Here is a 19,334-nt window from a genome sequence, read left to right as displayed (position 1 = left end):
TGGATTGAAATCGTTAAATATTTTCACAACACGGATGAATTAAATACTCACAGACTTGGGGGTATCGCAACTAGATCTAACTTTGCGCCCAGCCAACGTAAAAAAATAAAAACTATACGAAATGGACTGGATTACAACAATTGAATCGCTAGGTATATATAAAACGTACAAGGACTATCCTAAACATACCAACAAAAGAGTACCTTGTAGTACCTATATTATCTCTTTTCCATGTAGGGCAACTCAATCTTTATATATGCACTTCAAACTAAACCAGTTCCATACTCAGGAGCGGACATCACACTGGTTCATTACAAAGGGATCTACTCAAAATACCACTTGTAGATTCCTGAATTGTAATTGTCCCATGGAATCTCTAAAACATCTTGTTATGGAATGTTCTCATTTCATGATTCCACATACGATATATATGTCCAAATTTGTGAACCACGCTTCTGTTGATTCCTATGACCATCTATGGGCTAGACTAATGGTAGGAATGCACAAACCACTGATATTTGCCCTTGCTCATCTTCTACGAGTAATTGAAGTAGAAATACAAATCTCTGAAGAGAAATCCGTAGAACTAATTGAATAATGTGCCAATATCATAATGATCTTTAAAATACATGTATAGCAATCTTAGAAATATATAACTGGTATTGTTGGGTGTCCTGACCCACGTTTGAGCTATCATGCTGCAACATTTGGTGCTGTGGGCTTAGAAAATCCAAGATGGCCAAAAAGCCCACATGTACGCCAGAATAGGAAAACTGTGCAGTACTGGCATGGAAAACATCATGATGGCCAGAACTTCCCAGAAAATGCACAGGGAAATGCATGAAGAATAGGCTGCCATCCATTTTTGCCTAGGTTGTGAGCACAGGAGGGCACTGCCTAAAACCACCATTGGGCTACCCACACAGTAGCCTGAAACCATTGGGAATGGCAATGCTGATTGCCAAAAGCAACCTAGAACTGTGGGGAATTTATTTTCTGAAATCCCAAAAATGGTTGCATTACCAGTACTCACCACTATCAGAAAGGCGGCGTTTTAAAACCACCAGACTTGTGTGTAAAACTGAACAAATGAAACAAAACCAGACCAAGGAAAGACTTGCTAAGAAGTGGATACAATGTAAAACTATATTCTGAAATGACTTGAAGGAAGTAATTATTTAATGTGTATGTAAAAATCGTAAGTGATTTAAACTGGGGGACAAAAAGTGACATTTTATCTGAAACCTGGCTTAATGAAACTGAATTCTGCCTGACATCTACCCCCACAGGAGTTAAAACCTGCTCAGCCACTCTTCCCCTTGCCAAAAGGAGTTGTCACCTCTCTGATTAGATTAGGGGTGGAGCAGCTACAGGGAGTGGAACAAAGGCCTGTCCTGGGCCCAGGCAGATGGTTTATTAGGGTGGTCGTAAATGGCTTCCTTTTAAACAAAGCCCTTCCTTGACTCAGGCAGATGCTTTATAGGGGAGGTCGTAAAGTGGCTTCCTCTTGGCAGAAACCGGGAGGGGCAGCCCCTCTGAGGACAGGCTGAGCTTAAAGAAAGTGGATAGACTGGTTTCTCCACCATGTGACCTGGGAAGACACACCCCTGTTGGCCAGAATATGATTTTAAGAAAGATGTATAACTCATGGTGCGGACTTGTCAAAACTATCTAAATGATACCATAATTCTTGTGATTTTTCTGCCCACATTTTTAGAGGTTTTAGGACCTGGTGGTATGATCTGGGGGGTTGCTAGCGGAAAATAGGGTCTCACTCCAAATGTCTGCATGTTAAAAATCTGACACTTCATCAATTAATGTCCATACTCCTTCCGCACATGTGTGTAAATTTGGGTTAATGTCCGATATTGCAAAACCAGTTAAAAAGCGCAAAATGTTGCCATTTCTGAATGCGAGCCCCCAGGAAGAGCAGAGTTTGAACAGAGTATACCTCATGTGATATGTGATGGGTGCATGTAATTTTAAAAACTGTGTATCTGTGCAATATGTATATGATTGAAATATTGATTTGTGGGCAAACTGACCAGGGGCGGCCATCTTGAAACATTTTTCTGTTCACAGAAATCCTCAAGAGGCTCGCAAGGCAGCCTACAATTTGCAATGTGGGGAGGATCAGGCACCACAAGAGTTTGTGCAAGAATTAAAGCATGCTTTTGCGCAGACCAGCAGAAGGGTGCGCACAGACAGCAAAGAGTTTGTCAATACATTTTTTCATGCTCTCCCTAAATATATAATGACCCAGCTCGTGAGAGATTTTCATGAGAAAAGATCTTTAGACTGGGTCATTGAACAGGCTACCCGGATCTATGAGGTGCAGAAGCCTATCGAAAATAAAAATAACGTGCCGAAAAACCCAAAAACCAACAGCACCCCTGCTGCTCCCAAGGTGGCAGAGGTAAAGGTTGCCCCCGTTTTAGATTTGGAGATGGGGGGGGCCTAAAAACCTGCCTGCACCAAATAATTCACAGCCCAGAAGGCCCTCGGGCCAGTCACAGACAGGGAGTCGAGGAGGTAGTCCCATAAATGGGGTCCTCCGCTCCCCTGACTATGTAAGTCCCCGCTATAAGGGAAACCGACCAATCCTGGGTTATGTGTGGACTCCTCCAGCCCAAGGGGGGGGGATCCGGCCAAGCACCTAACCCAGGGAACTTCCCTCCCAACTTCCCACAGGAGGGCAGAATTTCTCCAAATCCTGGGCAGAACTTTTTCCCCAGGTATCCACCCAATTTCCCGCCCCAAAATCATCCATCCTTCTTTCCCCAATTCCCTGAGCCCAGACTACCTAATCCGGGAGAGGGGAGGCCACGGGTGGAGGGGTACCAAAATCTTCCCAACCAGGGGTACTACCAGAGAAGGGATAGCTACCCTTCCCGGGATCAGCCCAAGGGAGAAAATAGAGCCTTGTGTCAGCCTGAGCGGGTTTCCCAGTTAGAGCGCCAGGTCCAAAATATGGCACGGGATCTGGGTCACATACTGAGGGCTCAACAGAACCCTCTTATGAGCATGCCACCGCAGAATGCCCCAAACTCTGGACCTGGTGCTCCAGAACAATGACGAGGGCAGCACCCCGATAACACACCGGTTCCCAGGGAGGAGGCACAAGGGGAAGGGGGGTGTAAAGCCTTGGAGGAAGCTTCCTTCCCAACTTGTAAACAGCCCCTGGAAAACCAGGAACCGGAAACAAAATATCCTACCCCTGAAAGCCTGCCTCCCAAGGAGCAGGGGGGGGGGTAGGAGAAACAAAGGACCCAAACAGACCCACTTTGTGGAGGAGGTACAGGTCTTCCAATTTGAGGGAGAGGGATCCTCAGAAGATCCTGGGAAAAGGATCTTCTCCTTCAGAGATGGGGGAACTCCTCCCAAAGAAAAATGGGTCCCAAGGGATTCCAATCCAGACTGGGGAGATATGGAGACTGAGCTACCGCCGCCCATCATCTCATCCCAGAACCCACAATACCAAAATCCTCTGGTTCAAACCCATCATGGTGACTGCCTCCAAAAAGGGGGGGGCGGCCCAGAACCGGAACCAGGGGAACCCACAATGGCTCTGATCTCCAGTTGCCAACTTTTTCTTTCAGATTCCCAAGACTCTCCACAGAATTCTGCCCAAATCTCTTCTCTCGCAATGTCCAAAACCAGAAAATTAGCCCACCAGTTGTCCAAAAATGTGCATTATCTGTGCCCCCTTGAGGAGAAGGAGGGAAGATACTATGCCCCGGTACAAGTACAGGGGCAGGGTACAATTTTGACACTGGTGGACACTGGATCCCAAGCTACCCTTCTGTCCAAAAGGGCCTTTGAGGAACTAAATGCAGGAAGGGGGGAGAATTGCCGAATTCCTCTCACCTCTCTTCCTGGACAACTGCAGAACTTTGACGGGAAGGAAATTCCCATTGAGGGGACTGCAGACTTGGACATTAAAATTGGGCGACACAAGGTGAAACACCCGGTCATAGTAGTGACTCCAGAGGGCACCCCTTGTGGGCAAACTGACCAGGGGAGGATCCTCTGACCCATAAAACCTACAGCATCACTCTGACTCACATTTCCTTCCCCCAATCATGGGAGAGGGGAGAATTGGGCCAATGACAAGTAGAGAGGGGCAGGCTTAGCTAGGCCCAGGCACACACCCATTTTCAAAACACATAAAAAGAGACTGCTGGGACAGGTAGAGAGATTAAAATCCAGTTGCTGCAACGCCCTCTGCCGGATCACACAACATCCAGAAGATACCAGATCCAACACTTAGACTTTAAAACTCCAAAGAACTTGATTCAGAACTTAAAAGCAAGGGCCTAAACCCACAAACTGAGAACTCTTCTCAGCAGGCCTCAGCATCCAGCAAACCTAACAGCGGTAGCAGCATCCAGGAGCCGTGCAGATCAGCGCTGTGTCCAGAGAAAGCTGTGCAGACAGATCCAGGAGCTGTGCACAGACGCTGTACCCAGAGATCCAGGAGCAGTGTCAGACCAGACCAGCAGAGCAGAGACCAGACGCTGTGCGCAGAGACCGTCCGGGGCGAAACCAGAACCGAAGCCATCTTGACCCGATCTGTGAGACCTAGACCTTCCAAATACATTGTGAGTACAGCTAGGACGGTGTGAAACCAAATCTCTTAGTTTCCAGTGATATAATTCCATATATTTAATCTAAGTAGAACTGCCTCCTAACTGTCACTTGTCAATTCTGCAGCCGCATAGCTGTCACCTGTCATTTTTAAAAGCTGTCACCTGTCAATTTGAGTTACTTTAAATTCGAAAAACGACCTTTACAAAATCGTTCATATCTTTGGAACCGTTTGGGCTAGAAACTTGGTTTAACTTTCCTCTGAAAGCTTAGAATCTTAGCTTTTCAACGAACCTAGAACCGACTTGCTACTCCTTATGCTTTTGCCGTAATCGTGATTCACGCATTCGCAAATTTTGCCGCGATTCGCGATTTGGTTAAAAATCCAGCCACGTGTGAAAACAGCAGCTTCCTTGCTTTCCTTTGCCAAAAATTCGTTTAACCTGCTAGTTACTCCTAGAGCATTGTTAAAGGGAGCCTGAGCTCATCCCAAGTATCTTTCACTCACCCTGAACCTCCTAAAGGGAATTAAAACCATTTTCAGCATATTCCTCACTTCATTGCCAGCACATATAAAAGCATTTTGGGCCTGTGTTTCAAACTTCTATCTGTGGTCTAAGCTTGCTGGGGGGGAACTGAATTTTGTATTGTATTTGATTGCATTCCTAAGAACTGTGTGCTCTCATCTTCATCTCCTTACATTGCATAAAGGGGGGGTGAATTGTCCAAGAAAGTGATTACATTGGCCCTCATTACGACCCTGGCGGAAATCAACCGACCGGACCGCCATAGCGTAAATAGCGTTTCCGCCATTGCACGACGGAGCAAAGTGCGGCTCATTCCGACCCATCGGGCACGAGCACCACGCCATGGCGGAAGTGCAAAGTCCGCGATGGCGGAAATGACCCCAAAACGGCCCACACCGCCGCCGTACGGCGCCCTAGGTGCAATTCCGCCACCCCTCTTAGCGGTCACCGCAATGAGCGGCAATCGTAAAGTACGGTGACCGTAAATATACGGAAACGAAAGTAAAAACATGGTCCCGGAACGGGAAACATCACGCCGTACACCTATAAAAACACTATTTCCACACAACCATTAAAAATACTACCCTGAGACACATCCCAACCCGACATCCACCCTAGTGAAACCAAGAAAAATGGGAAAAGTAGCGAAGAAAGCGTGCGACCGCAAGCGGCAGGTCCACTTCTCCTGTGAGGAACTCACCGTGCTCACAGAGACCCTCCAGGAGAATGCTGCCGTCGTCTTCTCCACGCAAATGACCAGGACGGCACTTGCGAACAAGAAGGCCATATGGGCCCTGGTGGCACAGCGGGTAAGTGCGGTGGGGACCGCACCCCGCAACCCACAGCAATGCAGAAAGCGATGGGACGACTTGCGGATACGCGTCCGTAGCATACTTTCTGCCAACCGCAACATTGCCACAGCTACCGGGGGAGGATCGGAATCACCCATCAAGCTGACCCCCTGGGAAGAAATCTGTGCCTCCACCATTGGAATGGAGAGTATAAAGGGAGTCGGAGGGATGGAGAAAGGAGTGCAGACATCCGAAGAATCAGGTAGGTGTCCCAAATAAAACAATGCTAAAACCACAATGTCCAATCATGTGAAGTACCACGTGTCCACATAGTGCAACAGTAACACATGTCCAGGAGAACGGCCACATACATAGGCCCGATAGCACACTTTAAAACTCACATTAAATACATAAATAATTAAAATTCCTAAAAACACCCTCTACACGTGCAGCAGGCACACCCTAACTGCAGGCTGCAAAACAACTGCACCCTCACTCCACACAAAGAAACCACCTCCAAGGCCCCAACCCAAATCACCCTCAGGTACCACCCCAATGCATGTGATACATTGCCATTCCAATTCCCACAGACCCATCAATAACGCTCGCCCTCTTCTACTCCACCACAGGGTCCGATTCAAACGACGAGCTCCAGGACACCCCTACCAGCACACCTGCAAAGAGGGCCAAGACCAACGGCCAAAGACCCTCCACCTCAGCTGCACGCATCAAGACACGGCAGCAGGACAAATCAAGTGGCAGCACACAGGAGGGAACTCCAGGCACCCCAGCACCCAGCATGCCCACAACAGCACCACCACAGGTCCCCCGATGGATGCCACAGAAGGCACTGCTCCTGGTGGCAGCAGCACCATAGGTGACACTGCATTAATGGCAGCATGCTCCGACACAGAAAACGGGGATGTCGAAGTCAGATCCATCCATGACCTGTCTCAATCCCCCGGTCTGTTCCATCCCGTACACCATGAGGATACCACGCAGGGGCACCCACAAGACGACGACTGGCCATCCCCCACAAGCCCTGTGGCAAGGCAACATGAGGTGACCAGCCCCTCTGTGACACCACCGCAAATGGCCATGGCCCAGCAGAGGCAACAGTCCCTCGACCAGGTAATCGTGCAACAGCAGCAACTGGCCACGCTCCTCAAGGACCATGCCGATCAATGTGGGGGCACTAAGGCAGACATAGAAACATCAACTGAGACACTTAGGGCAGAAATGGAGAGAAGCACAGAGACACTAAGGGCACAAATGGAGAGTAGCACCGAGAGCCTGAGAGTAGAAATGGAGAGAAGCACCGAGAGCCTGAGAGTACAAATGGAGAGAAGCACCGAGAGCCTGAGGGGGGAACTGCATGCGACGTCCAAAGACGTATGTGCCGAACTTGCCGCTGTGCGCCGTGTGCTCACTGAGCTCTCACAAACCCTTAGGGACATGCATGGACGTGAGCAGGCAGAGACATCATCCGTTGCAAGTTCCGTCCAGGGCAGCCCCCAACGTAGATCAGGGAGGAACCTGCGCTCCACAGGCAGGGGTGCCCCTGATACCCGGAGAGGGGGCTTGCAATAGCGACTGCCCACTGACAATGAGCATCTATGGACACTGGTGTTCGGGGGGGAGGTAGGAGGGTGGAGGGGGTGTGTTGGGCTCACTTGGGTGGCGGGTCGATGGGGTGTGTAACATGATTTCACATATGCCATAAACAATGCACGATTATCCAATGAGATGTGTGGACATTGATCTTTGTGTACGAGGCCATTATAGGCGTACAGTCCCTATTGTGCATGTTCCGGACACACACAGTGCCACAAGTTCCGTGTCCATGTATCAGCCACCAGGCGTGAGTGCTAGAAGCATGCATCTATGATATGCTGACGAATGTCACGGCCCTCCTGTGCCTCGGGGACTCCTTGAGGTGCTGCCACATCCCCACCCTCATCATGGCCATCTTCAGGTGCTTGCAGTTCTGCGTCAGGGGGCATGGGCACATTTCTACGTACGCACATGTTGTGGAGCATGACACATGCCATGACCATCTTTGCAACCTTCTCATGGCGGTACAGGAGTGCCCCGCCAGACCTGCTGAGGCAGCGGAAACGACCCTTCAGTAGGCCGAATGCCTGTTCTATGACTACACGGGTACGTGAGTGGGCATGGTTGTAGTCCTCCTCATGCTGGTCCCGTGGGTTCCGGAGTGGTGTAAGGAGCCATCTCTTCAGTGGATACCCGGCATCACCTGTATGTGGACAATAAAGGATGTTTGAGGAATGCCATTGCTACGTACGCACCCCCCCCCTTCCTGCTAGGTCATTGGCGCATCACATACCCCACATTATCATGCTTGAAATGAGACTCACCGAGTAGCCAGGATCTGTTCCCTGCGTGTCGCTCCATGTAGCGTGGTATTGTAGAGTTCCTCAAGACCATAGAATCATGGGTTGATCCAGGGAATCGGGCACAACAATGTGTAATGATCCTGTTGGAGTCACACACCATTTGTACATTCAGAGAATGAAATTGTTTTCGGTTGCGGTACTGGGCCTCCATGGCATGTGGGACGACCAATTCCACATGGGTGCAGTCGATGGCACCAATGCAACCCGGTATGCTGGCAAGTGCATGGAATCCCACTTTTGTGTTGGTAATTTCCTGCTCCGAGCGTGGTAGAGAGATGTAGTCGTCTGCGTGCCTCAGGAGGGCATCGAGCACTTGCAATAGTGTCCGTGAGAACAGTGGCTGTGAAATGCCATGCAACTGTCCGACTGTGTGCTGGTAGGTGCCTGTGGCCAGGAAGTGGAGTACAGACACCACCTTCAGTAGGGGTGGGATGGCGGTTGGGCTTTCTATCATGCTGGCAAGGTCAGCCTGTGTCATGTCCACAATGGCGGTTATGGTGTCCCGGTCCAAACGGTAGAGGGTGTGGATCTGCTCATCAGTGAGGTCGAACGGATGTGCTCGGAGGCGTGGGATTGCGGGCTGCCTGCGTGGTGGTAGTGGCTGTGCTGGCGGCCCTTGCTGGCCCTGCCTTGCCCTCCTCCTCCTCCTCCTCCTGCGTCTCCTCCGTGCGGCCGGTTGTAGTCGGTGTTCGTCTTCTTCTTGAAGTTGGAGTACTTGCAGTGCTATCAGTCCCCCAGGGCCAACATGGCTAGTCCTGCCGGTAGCATTTCGGAGTGGGTGTGGTTGTGGGAGGGGGTTGGGTGTGCAATTTATGTGTTTCCAGGCTGTATGGCCTCCACCTGTGGTGATTCATTCCACCTGTGCAAGCTGCTCTCCCCTTTGGGCGAGCACGTCCCGCACACAACGCTGCAATTCGACGAATGGCATCTTGCCATTACAATCATGTATTTGTACCCGATGGCAGTGTAACATTGGTTGATATGTTCATTCTGCTTAGGTCCCATTGTTTCACATGCTATCTTTGCAGTCGCGAACAGACTTGTGAAGGGTCAGTGGAACGTAGTACTCGAGTAACGGTGGACCCTCATGCAACACTGCACCGAGGTTCACCGACGGGCGGGGCGTCCCATTTGTGAGTGAAGGCAGTTGCCATTTTCACACACAGCCGCACTAGATGGATGAATTTGTGATTTCAAGCGGTCACAGATGCCTTTTCGACGTGATGTTGCAAATGAGGAATTCGAAGGACGGCGCTTTCGGTTTTCAGCTAGCGGCGAGGAGATGCCCACAGGTCTGACTGCAAATATAACGTTCTATTGTTCAATGTCCTTGGGACAGGGGCCATGGCGAGGATGCAATGATTGATATGAATAGTATGGGATGCGCAATAGCGAAGTGGGCGATAAGGCCGGACGTTCCCAATTACATGTTGCTTCACAACACTGGAATTACGGGCTGGGGCACAGTGGATTTTGCAGGCTGCATTACGCACAGACTCAATGGAAGTTTCACATGTCATGTGAGTATGGAAGCAGGCGTTTGTGATGGTGTTTTCACCTCGATATAGATAGTTATGATTCGCTAGTGGTTTTTGGTTGGTGATGATCCTTTGGAGTGGGCTAGCATGCATATGGCTGTGGATTTGGTGTGATCATTGAAGTGAGTAATTCAAATGTAGTTCTGATGGCCATACTATTCTTTTTCATTTCGTTTGGGTGACAGGTATCTCCTCCCCTTTTGCCACTGCCATCTGTATGCCACTCCTGCAGATGGATTTTACTCCCGACACCTGCTGCTTCGTGTTAATCAGTGGAGCAGCATTACGATCTTATGGGACGATCGCCAATGGGCCACATGCCCTTACGCAGTACTAGTGGCTAGGAGCAACATTTCGGCCTTTCAGCTGGACTAGTGCCTCCCTATTTGGACGGCCCTGCGGGTCGAGGCGCTTCCATGTTGCCTTTTCGTACGAGAATGTAGCCCGTGTGTGCCATGAGGGTACAGGGCGTCACACGAGAAGTAGCTGGTCATTTATTGCGGATGCAGCCCACAATGGTGAAATGTATTTTGGAGTTCATGGCCTGATGGCTGTATGGGCTTGGTGAATTTGTTGTGCATTAAATTCCTATTCTGATATGAACCGTGTAGCGTTCTTCTTTGCAGGTGATGTGTCATATTCCTATTTGTGGAGCGATGTATTGTGAGAAGATCTGCATTGGGTTCCAGCTTCGGAGTATAGTTGCGTGGTACTGTGCTGGGCGTGTTTGCCTACGAAGCCCAGTGAGGTCAGGGATGAGGCCTGCCAATGTGACTGTTTTGATGATGTGATGCTCAGGGGCGGGGGAATGGCTTTTGTGTAACAGATGCCGGTCAGCCAGTTGGATTGGTGGTATGATGTGATTATCAGAATATGGCTGGTCACAGGTGCCTGTGTTTGCGTGCGTTTCTTGGAGGGAGACTGAGGTCATGTCCATTTGTGTGGCTTCTGTATTCGTGCCATCTGTGCCCTGCAGCTCCCATTGGCCCCTCTTGAGATTCATTTGTTCGTTGGCAGGCATGGATGACTTGTACATTTCACTGGTTGCATTGTGTGGCTTCATTGCACCTACGGGGAGTTGTACAATGTGGCCAGGGAGCGGTGTACAGGCACTCAGTAGGGCCGTTTACGGTTGGTTCGCGATGCCGTACTTCTCACCATGGCGGAATGGTACTTTCCGCCGTGCTTGATGGCGTTAGGTGCATGTCCGCTGGGGTCAGAATTCGCGTACCGTTGCGCCATGGTGGTAATTGCGGTTTGGCATGGCGCGCGCGCGCGTACTTGGTGCAGTTAGCGTTGGCGTTCACTGCGGTGTCGCTAATGGCATCGTACTTTGCGGTGACGGGTCATAATCGCACCGAGCGCTATTCGATGGCGGTGTTGCATTTCCGCCATCGTTTTTCAATTTCCGCCAGGGTCGTAATGAGGGCCATTGTCTTTTGTTGAAATCCTATCAAGTTATTTTCTGTACTGCATTTTCATGCCACATTGCATCTATTTGAAACCATAAAAGTATTGTTGCTATCTTATCCATCCTATACCCACTCATCATTGATTATAAAGAAGTGTGCTAGTGCCAGACTATCCATTATTGATTACTGCTCAGATTAAGTGTGATATCAGATATTAATTATTATAAAGTGTGATATATATATATATTGTTTAAATTCTCAAATAAACCTTTTAAACTACTTGCAAAACAGAACTACTTCTTGGCTCAGTGGGGTCAGGGGGATTCTAAGAGAGGGGTGTCATATATAGGGGTAGTCATCCAGAACTCATGAACTGGACATAAAGATATATTAATAAGGGTTTCCATTCAGTATCCCAGACTAGGCATTGACTTAGCTGTAGTGTTGAATCGAATCCTCTTACAGTATAGATATTTCACATTTTGCCTATTTGTTTTTAATTGAAAGTAGACTTTGTATACCTGTTCCTCTTTTTATATATACTGTGTAACGATTGCCACTATGTATTGCACATTTGTACATTGCATTTTCCACAAACAACAATTGTTAAACTGCAATTTTATCTGTATTTGTCTGGAATTTCAAAATGAAATGTGTAGAATTATCTGAATCATGGTATTAGGTGAAAACGGTTTGCTAAGTGCGGTAGTTTGAACATAGTAATATAGAAATCATGCTAAGTCTAGCTGTTCCCCAACTGAACCACGGTATCCATTGGCTTTTTATAGTTTATTTGATCAATATTTATGATATGGTTTACACTTTTGCACAGTGAACCATTTTGGATTGCACAATGCTTTTTTTGCACATACGAGGATTTGCATATTGCACTTTCTTTTGGAATTGTCCGGAATTTCAAAATGGAAATGCATATAACTATTTTGATGGTATTAGGTGACAATGGTTAGCTAATTTTATGTATGATACCTCGAGCACAGTAATAGGAGAATTCATACTATGCCAACTTGTTCCCCAACTGAAACAGGCTATTGCTTTGTTTTTACTTATTACTGTTTATGATATGGATGGTATATCTGCACATTGCAATTTGTAAAGAATAGGATTTTGGTCAGAGAAATTCTGCACTGAACTATGTGGAATTTTGACATGAAAATACTGAAAACGTTACGATGATATTGTTTTATGTTCACAAATAGCTATATAATTTCTCTTTTAACAATAATTCGTCGATAAAAGATGTCAGCTGTCTAAAATGTGATTTTTAACAAACATTTTAAAGATTCATATAATTAATGTCTAATATTGTGATGCTTCAAGGAAATATTGTAAAGGTTTTTAACAAACTAAACACAATAAAAATAAAAGTGCAGCCACACAGATCCCATCTGATAGACGCCAGACAACTTCAAAGCCTAAGACTATGGCCCCTGACCCTAGGATACATGGCCAGAGGAACATTTCAGAGATGCCACCATGTAAAAGTGCAACACCAAAGGCAAACAAAATGGAACCCTTAGAGGCCAACTTTTGGTACCAGAGATGTCTTCCTTGATTTTAAGAGGCATGAATAGAGGGTGCAATACCTACTCGACAAGGCCAGAAAGAGACGGAGGCAGAGGTGAGCTTCAAGAAGATGTGGAATGTAAACTCACAGGTTCAATTTGATTGCACTACATGAGAAGAAGGAGAAAGTAAATACAATACTAGCCAATGGAACATCAGGATGTTATTAGCCAAAAACCTTCAGATGGCAGAGGGAGATTCCAGGTGCTCATTTGGCTGACTGCAACACCTGAGCATTTACCCTTAGGCCTGCCTACTTTTCTGACAAATGTGAGACCAGAAAAGGAAGAAAAAGGAAAATCTGTTTTTCATAGGGAGAGTGCAGTGTTAGTAGTTGTTCAGAAAGTTGAAACTGAAAGACTACACAAAGAGTTACACAAAATGACAAAGTGCAAACAACTATCCAAGCCTGAAACTGACAATCCTTCCAACCATACATTCCTGAGTCAGTTCACAACAAAAGCCAATGGAGGCAAAATAGCCTGCACCAACATGCCCAACTGCTGTGGTTAACCAAATTGTACAATACAATGTTGAAATTTAAAGATTCCATTTGAATCGTAAAAAACAAAATGGAAGAGCCGACATGAAGAACAAACATACCACCATCCTTACTCCCAAAGTGGAGAATGCTGGGCCATGGGAGGCTACCAGAGTGGAACCTTAGCCTGGTTTAATGGAAAACTGGACTTGGAGTGATCAAGCAAAGTAACCTCAGGGTCTACAAAACAGAGTGTGAGCGAAAGAAAGATTGTATCATTGCCATTTGTGGGAAGGGAAATGTTCCCAAGACATTACAGAAGAATAGGGAACTCAGAGGACCTCAATGAAATCCAAAGAAAATTGTAACTTCATATGCTATCAGCACAGGTCCAAACACCTCCCATCCCACATGAAATACCGTAGTCTTATGAATTCAACTATCAAATGTTGGGAACTGACCAATGTGCCCCTAGCTTATTGTCCATCCAGCTGTCTCCCAGCCTTGGAGAGAGAGAAAGATTCTGGATATGAAGTCCCTGGTTCTTGCTCCTCTCCCAGTATGTGTAGTTTCCTGCCTTTTACTGTCACAACGATACCTTTCCCTCTGAATTTGATAATGGTTTTACACTGTTTAGTAAACAATTTTCCCCAATCTCATTTACCTTGTATAAAGTGTATGTTTGTTTCATTTCACTATGTCGAATTCAACAAAAGACTTGGTCCAACATATGTAAAGTAAAACTGGAATTGTGAAAAGTTAATCACTATGCAAAAACAAACATTCAAGTCAAAGGCATTGGTTTACTCCTGTGGAGCTGTGTCAGTTAATTGTTATTTAAACTAGATATATGGATTCATAAACTGCTTCTTTCACCTCTGCACAGTTCTCTGATTATTTTCCAAGGTATTAACTTCAGTTAAAAACATAACAACATTACGATGAACTGGCTTATTTATTTTTGTTCAAAAGATGCTGCCATACTTATAGACATTAAAAACTGCCATATCGACTGGTGTTTCTACCCTTCCCACAGACCATAAAGTGGGGGTGGGCAATTATCCCACAATTTCAGTATGTAGGGAAGTGTGGAAAGAGTTATCCTGTCATCATGTTCAACTTTATACCCCTATGGAAAAGATGAAAGAGTGCATTGTGTGCAAACTGCATATATTTCTGCCAGTAAACTAAGATGTTCCCTGGATTTAACATGCACTGTGAGATCTCCAATTGCACAGAACAGTAAATTCCTGGTTTATTTTAGCATATATTGAATACAAATGTGGTGTATGGCGATCAGGAAGCATGTACGAAGGAGAAAGCAGATCCATTTGGCAGTCCATAGATAACATATGTATAATTCATTTTGTTTAGTAAAGGGCAGGATCCCATCAAACTTGAGATTTCAATCTACTTGTGGCTGCATGTACTTGGAGAAATTAGGGCTAAATTGCCCCCACCCCAAGAAGCTGAAAGCACACTCTGAACCTGCAAATTGTTGGGTAAACAGAATGTTAACTAGAATGTTCCTTTGATTCAAGTTACTTGCTTAAATATCCAACATGCGTGGTTTTTAAATAAAAATAATACAAATTCATAATTTGGTGTTTTCAGTCCTATTCTTGTTTTTAAAAAGATGTTGCCCGCTCACTTAGCCTTCGCTTTCTAAAGTCTGTTTTCATTGTGTCCAGCAAGAGTTTCACTAGGTCCATTTTCCCCATCGCGATCATTGCTTTTGAGAGTTCAACAATCTCTGGCGTATGATTCCGACAAACCACTTGTAGCTCCTGACGAACCCGTATGATTGGGTACTTTTCTTCTGCCTTCTTCACCCAAACGTCAACCTCCTTGACCAGAGTTTCTGCTGTCATCCTTTTCTGATTAAACAGAGTGAGTAGTGTCTCTATCAGGCATCGGAAGCTCTCTGTGTAGGAGGACCCGACATCATCCAGTTCTATTGCTTGCTTGAAGCACTCAATGGCATTCAGTTCCTCACTTTTGATCCTCAGGCATTTTCCACGGAGCAGCTGTATTTCAGGTAGCGTGTCTCCAGGGACAAACTCCAAGGCTTTAGCGAAGTAAACTAACGCATCATTGAGTGCATTTTCATCCACCAGAAACATTTCTTGCATGGCATCAACGCCCATGTAATAGCAGACCTGTAACAACATACAAATTATATTATTGCATGTTTTAGTCCATTGTATACATCAATTTTGCCTAAACATTGTAAACACACTCAAAAAAGAACAACTCCGCCCCAGAATTGTGAATCCTATCAGCTGAGTAATGTTACAAGTGCAAAGTTGTAGCAGTATTTATCAGAAAGACTGAGGTTGTGGTCATTTTGCATCTTTACAGTAGAAATTCTGCATTGTCTGGGGGTCCCCAAGTCATCAATGTCTCCTTTAAAGGCTGTGGTTAACTCTGCTGCCACCAGCCTGGTAAAGAATGCTCAAAATGTTGACCACATCACTCCCCACTCAATCCCCAACTAGAGAAAGACATGAATCAAAATAGGTGGTCTAGCCTATAAAACCAATTATCTGGGACAACATGCCTACTTTGGCTAGTAAACTGAATATTTCAGGGGTGCAAACAACATCCATGTGTGTGACTGGATTTAAACCCTGAAAGGTTTTCGGGAGTTTTGTTACAGCCCTAGCTATTAATGAAAATGTCTGCACTGGAATCCTGGTTATAACAACATGTAGATTGTTTGTGCCTCTTATTTTTTTTTAGGAGGGTTTGGCTGTTTGAGAGGGTTGGAAGTGTGAGGCTGAAGTTGTTGAGTAGTGAATTTGTTGAATTACTGATGTGCTGGGTTAGATATGCATGTCGCTTGATGGGAATTCACTGGGAAGGTTTTAAATGATCTAGTAGTGATATTTAACAGTTTATATCCCTTGTGGGGAGTTGTCTGTTTCAGAACAGACGCCATATATGACGACATGCGATTTGGGCAAGTTGCATGCAGTACAATAAGAGGTTGGTAGAGGATTTGTTGCTGCACGCTACATCCTCATGAAGGAAGAATCATACCAAGGTAAAGGAGTGATGTAGCAGTTCTCCTTTCCTCCTTGGTCATCTGTATTTAAACAGATATGGTTCTGCTTGAGTATCTAAACTCAAATTTGCTGTGAAGAGATCAATGTCCTTAAGGCATGTGGTGAGGCATATCTTTGTTTACATAAAAGAGCTAGGATTGACCTTAAGGCTGAGAATAAGGATCAGGCTTGGAGAATAAAGACCTTAAAACCACAAGGCAAAAACTGCAGCAAATGTTGGGAGGTGACAGTCAAGAGACAGCTTTTCCAAGTGATGGTTCTAAGCAGAATGGACTACTGAAAGGCACTTTCTCTGGGTATGTCCAAAAGCCTCATCAGGCAATTACAACTTGTTAGTAACAGAACTGCAAGAATCGTTTCAGGCCTCAATACCTGTTAGTTACCACATCTCCTTTGCTCTGAAGCCCTATGCTGGCTTCTAACCAAGATGACGATCCAGTTTAAAACACTGTGGGCCTCATCACAAGTTGGGCTGTAGCCCTTAAAGGCGGTGGTAACGGCATTACGGCTGCATTTAAAGGCTGGCCCTATCACAAGTTGGGTGCTAAATCGGCTGTTTTACCTCCAGCTTTTTTCTGGAGGTGAAAATACCTGTTTTTGGCGGTATTACAGCCGGCTGTATTACCTCGCAATATTAACACTGAAAAATCCCCATTGGATCCAATGGACCCAATCAGGAATGGGGATTTACCGTTAAGGCCCAATCCGGTCGGTGCTAGGGCTATTACAGTCGGAGGTATTACAGCCGGGAATACAGCCCAACTTGTGATGAGGCCCTCTGTGTCTCCCACAGATGCTATTAGAAAATGGGTCCTATTTACCAATCTGACCACTTGCCCTACTATCTTCCTATGAGACTAAGGTCAATTTTTACTCAGCGCCTCCAAACAAACTTTGCTCAAGAAGTGACAAATAGAAGGAATCTGCTTTCTATCCAGGACCCTACACTGTGGAACGACTTTCCACTGAATCGCCAACAACAACTTCATTAAAGGCTTCAAAAGGCCCTCATAGTAGAACTCTTAAATCAAGAGGTCACTAAATATCTCTGTGGCTTTTACTGGAATGTGGAATCTTGAACAACATGCTCTTACTGGAATGTGTTGAATAGTTTTTTTCCATGGTACCTAAAAAATTGTTTTCTACCAATAGCTATGTGTATTTTTTTGTTCATGGACTCCATTTCCCTGACCGCTTGCAGGAACCTGTTATGCCCATGGCACATTACAAATCAAAATAAAACAAAACCTGTAAAGGTGATCTTTTCCAATATGAGTTGGGAGTATTTGTCAGGCTCAGGGGTGCTTGAAGAGCCGGGAGAGGTATATGTGAAAGGTATCAGTGCATGGTGCTGCTTTTCCTCCTTTATAACCAATCATTCGGTTTCATATTGTCAGGCTGGTTGGCATATGATTGTGGCTTCCCAGTTCACTGGTAGGCAGATGAATTCCAGCTGAACCTGTGGTGTAATTTGTCCAGTGCATCCAGTTGCTAGGAGAGTACGAGATGCATATCAAAGCGTCGGTTATCTGGAGATCTTTTAAAACTGAAAACCAACAAGTCTGAGTGCTTGTTAATTTCTGCGGTCAACCACAGAAATTGCATGCAGCTCATTTCTGCACGTGGTTCTTCCAGGGGCGACCCTGGATGTATATTTGTGTTCAATCACAGTTTGCCTGGCCACATCTGGGTTCAAGAGACGGGCAAGTGTGGGATTGTTTTCACTCTATCTTTCCTTTGCCAGATCTCTAGCTACCTGCTGGAGCCCGATTGTTTTAATGAAGTTGAATGTCCAGCAGGTTCTCAAATCCTGTCATTTTCAGTTCCATTGTCTTAATGTGATGAAGACCTTTATTACACTATACGACTTCCACACTTTTATGTAGGCCCTTTTTTGTATCGTGCATTAATTCTGGAAACTCAGTCTAGACCAGGTTGACCACCTCTAACCTTGACCTCTAAAAACAGCCCCCCAGACGGTCAACAGGCAAGTGTGGGCCAGGAGATTTGTGCATGTGTCCCATTACTACAATTGCACCACTGGTTGGTTGGCCTAACTCACAAAGAGGTACCTTAAGGAAATCCAGCATATCTGGCTGCCCAGCTGCATGAATGAGGTGGCTGTAAGGATGGAACCAGGGAGCCACTATGATCAGAGGTACTTAAGTGCTACACACATTATTTGTTTGCTTCCTTTGTATGCTTCTGGAGCGAACTCCCTCCCGGGTAAAGGGCCAAACTAAAGACTTGATTATTGGTCTCATCTTTTGGATGATTGTAGATCTGCTGTGATGTTTCTTTTGCTATTCATTTTCTGCTGGGTTGGTTTCATTTGTGTGGCTTTGTAGATTGTTAATATTGTTAGAAGTATTAGGTCTGAGGATTGGACTCCCTTATGAGCAGAGGACTTGTAGAGTGTGTCGGCTAAAATATATAGAAACTTTAAAGCACTGGAATTTAAACTGTAAAGCACTCGCTGATCTTGCCTTACGCACTTTGAGAGATCTGGATCAACTCCCAGCTCTGTACACATTGATAACCTGTGGGCATGGATGATGAGGGGAGATTCCGTAGCACTTTCGATTGCTCTTATGAATTTTATAGATGTTGTTTTTAACTTGGTAGGAGACATATTTGTACAGACTAATGAGCTTTTAAGTTTAGTTGAATAATTTGTTTACGAAAGGCATAGGCTTAATGTAGAATTTTAGATCTATTTCTGATATGGAGATGGCTGAGTAAACTAATTGACTGGTAGTGTTTTAATCTTTTGTAATTATGAATGTAAAGAATATAATGAATTAGGCGGTTCATTTTATGATGTCTTTTAAATGTTTGTGAAAGGTTTGATATGTAACCAAATCACAATGAAAAAAGAAATAAATATAGGGCCTCATTATGAATTGGGCGGTTTCACGGCGGCAAATCT

The 19,334-nt window shown here is 45.6% G+C and overlaps 1 protein-coding gene across 1 annotated transcript in view; it reads right to left on the bottom strand.

Annotated features, from left to right (window-relative positions):
* Positions 1-14,273: 14,273 nt before the first annotated feature.
* Positions 14,274-19,334, bottom strand: part of TTC22 (tetratricopeptide repeat domain 22) — a 304,817-nt gene continuing 299,756 nt past the window's right edge. The window contains exon 7 of the mRNA XM_069642120.1: positions 14,274-15,496. Coding sequence (XP_069498221.1) covers positions 14,966-15,496 — 531 coding nt within the window. The 3' untranslated portion in view covers positions 14,274-14,965. The remainder of the gene's footprint in view (positions 15,497-19,334) is intronic.

Source organism: Ambystoma mexicanum, chromosome 1q (genome assembly GCF_040938575.1).
Source record: "Ambystoma mexicanum isolate Mex_15411 chromosome 1q, UKY_AmexF1_1, whole genome shotgun sequence".
In the NCBI taxonomy this organism is placed as follows: Eukaryota; Metazoa; Chordata; class Amphibia; order Caudata; family Ambystomatidae; genus Ambystoma; species Ambystoma mexicanum.
The sequence above is the reverse complement of the archived record's forward strand: the minus strand, read 5'-3'. Positions and strand labels throughout refer to the sequence as shown.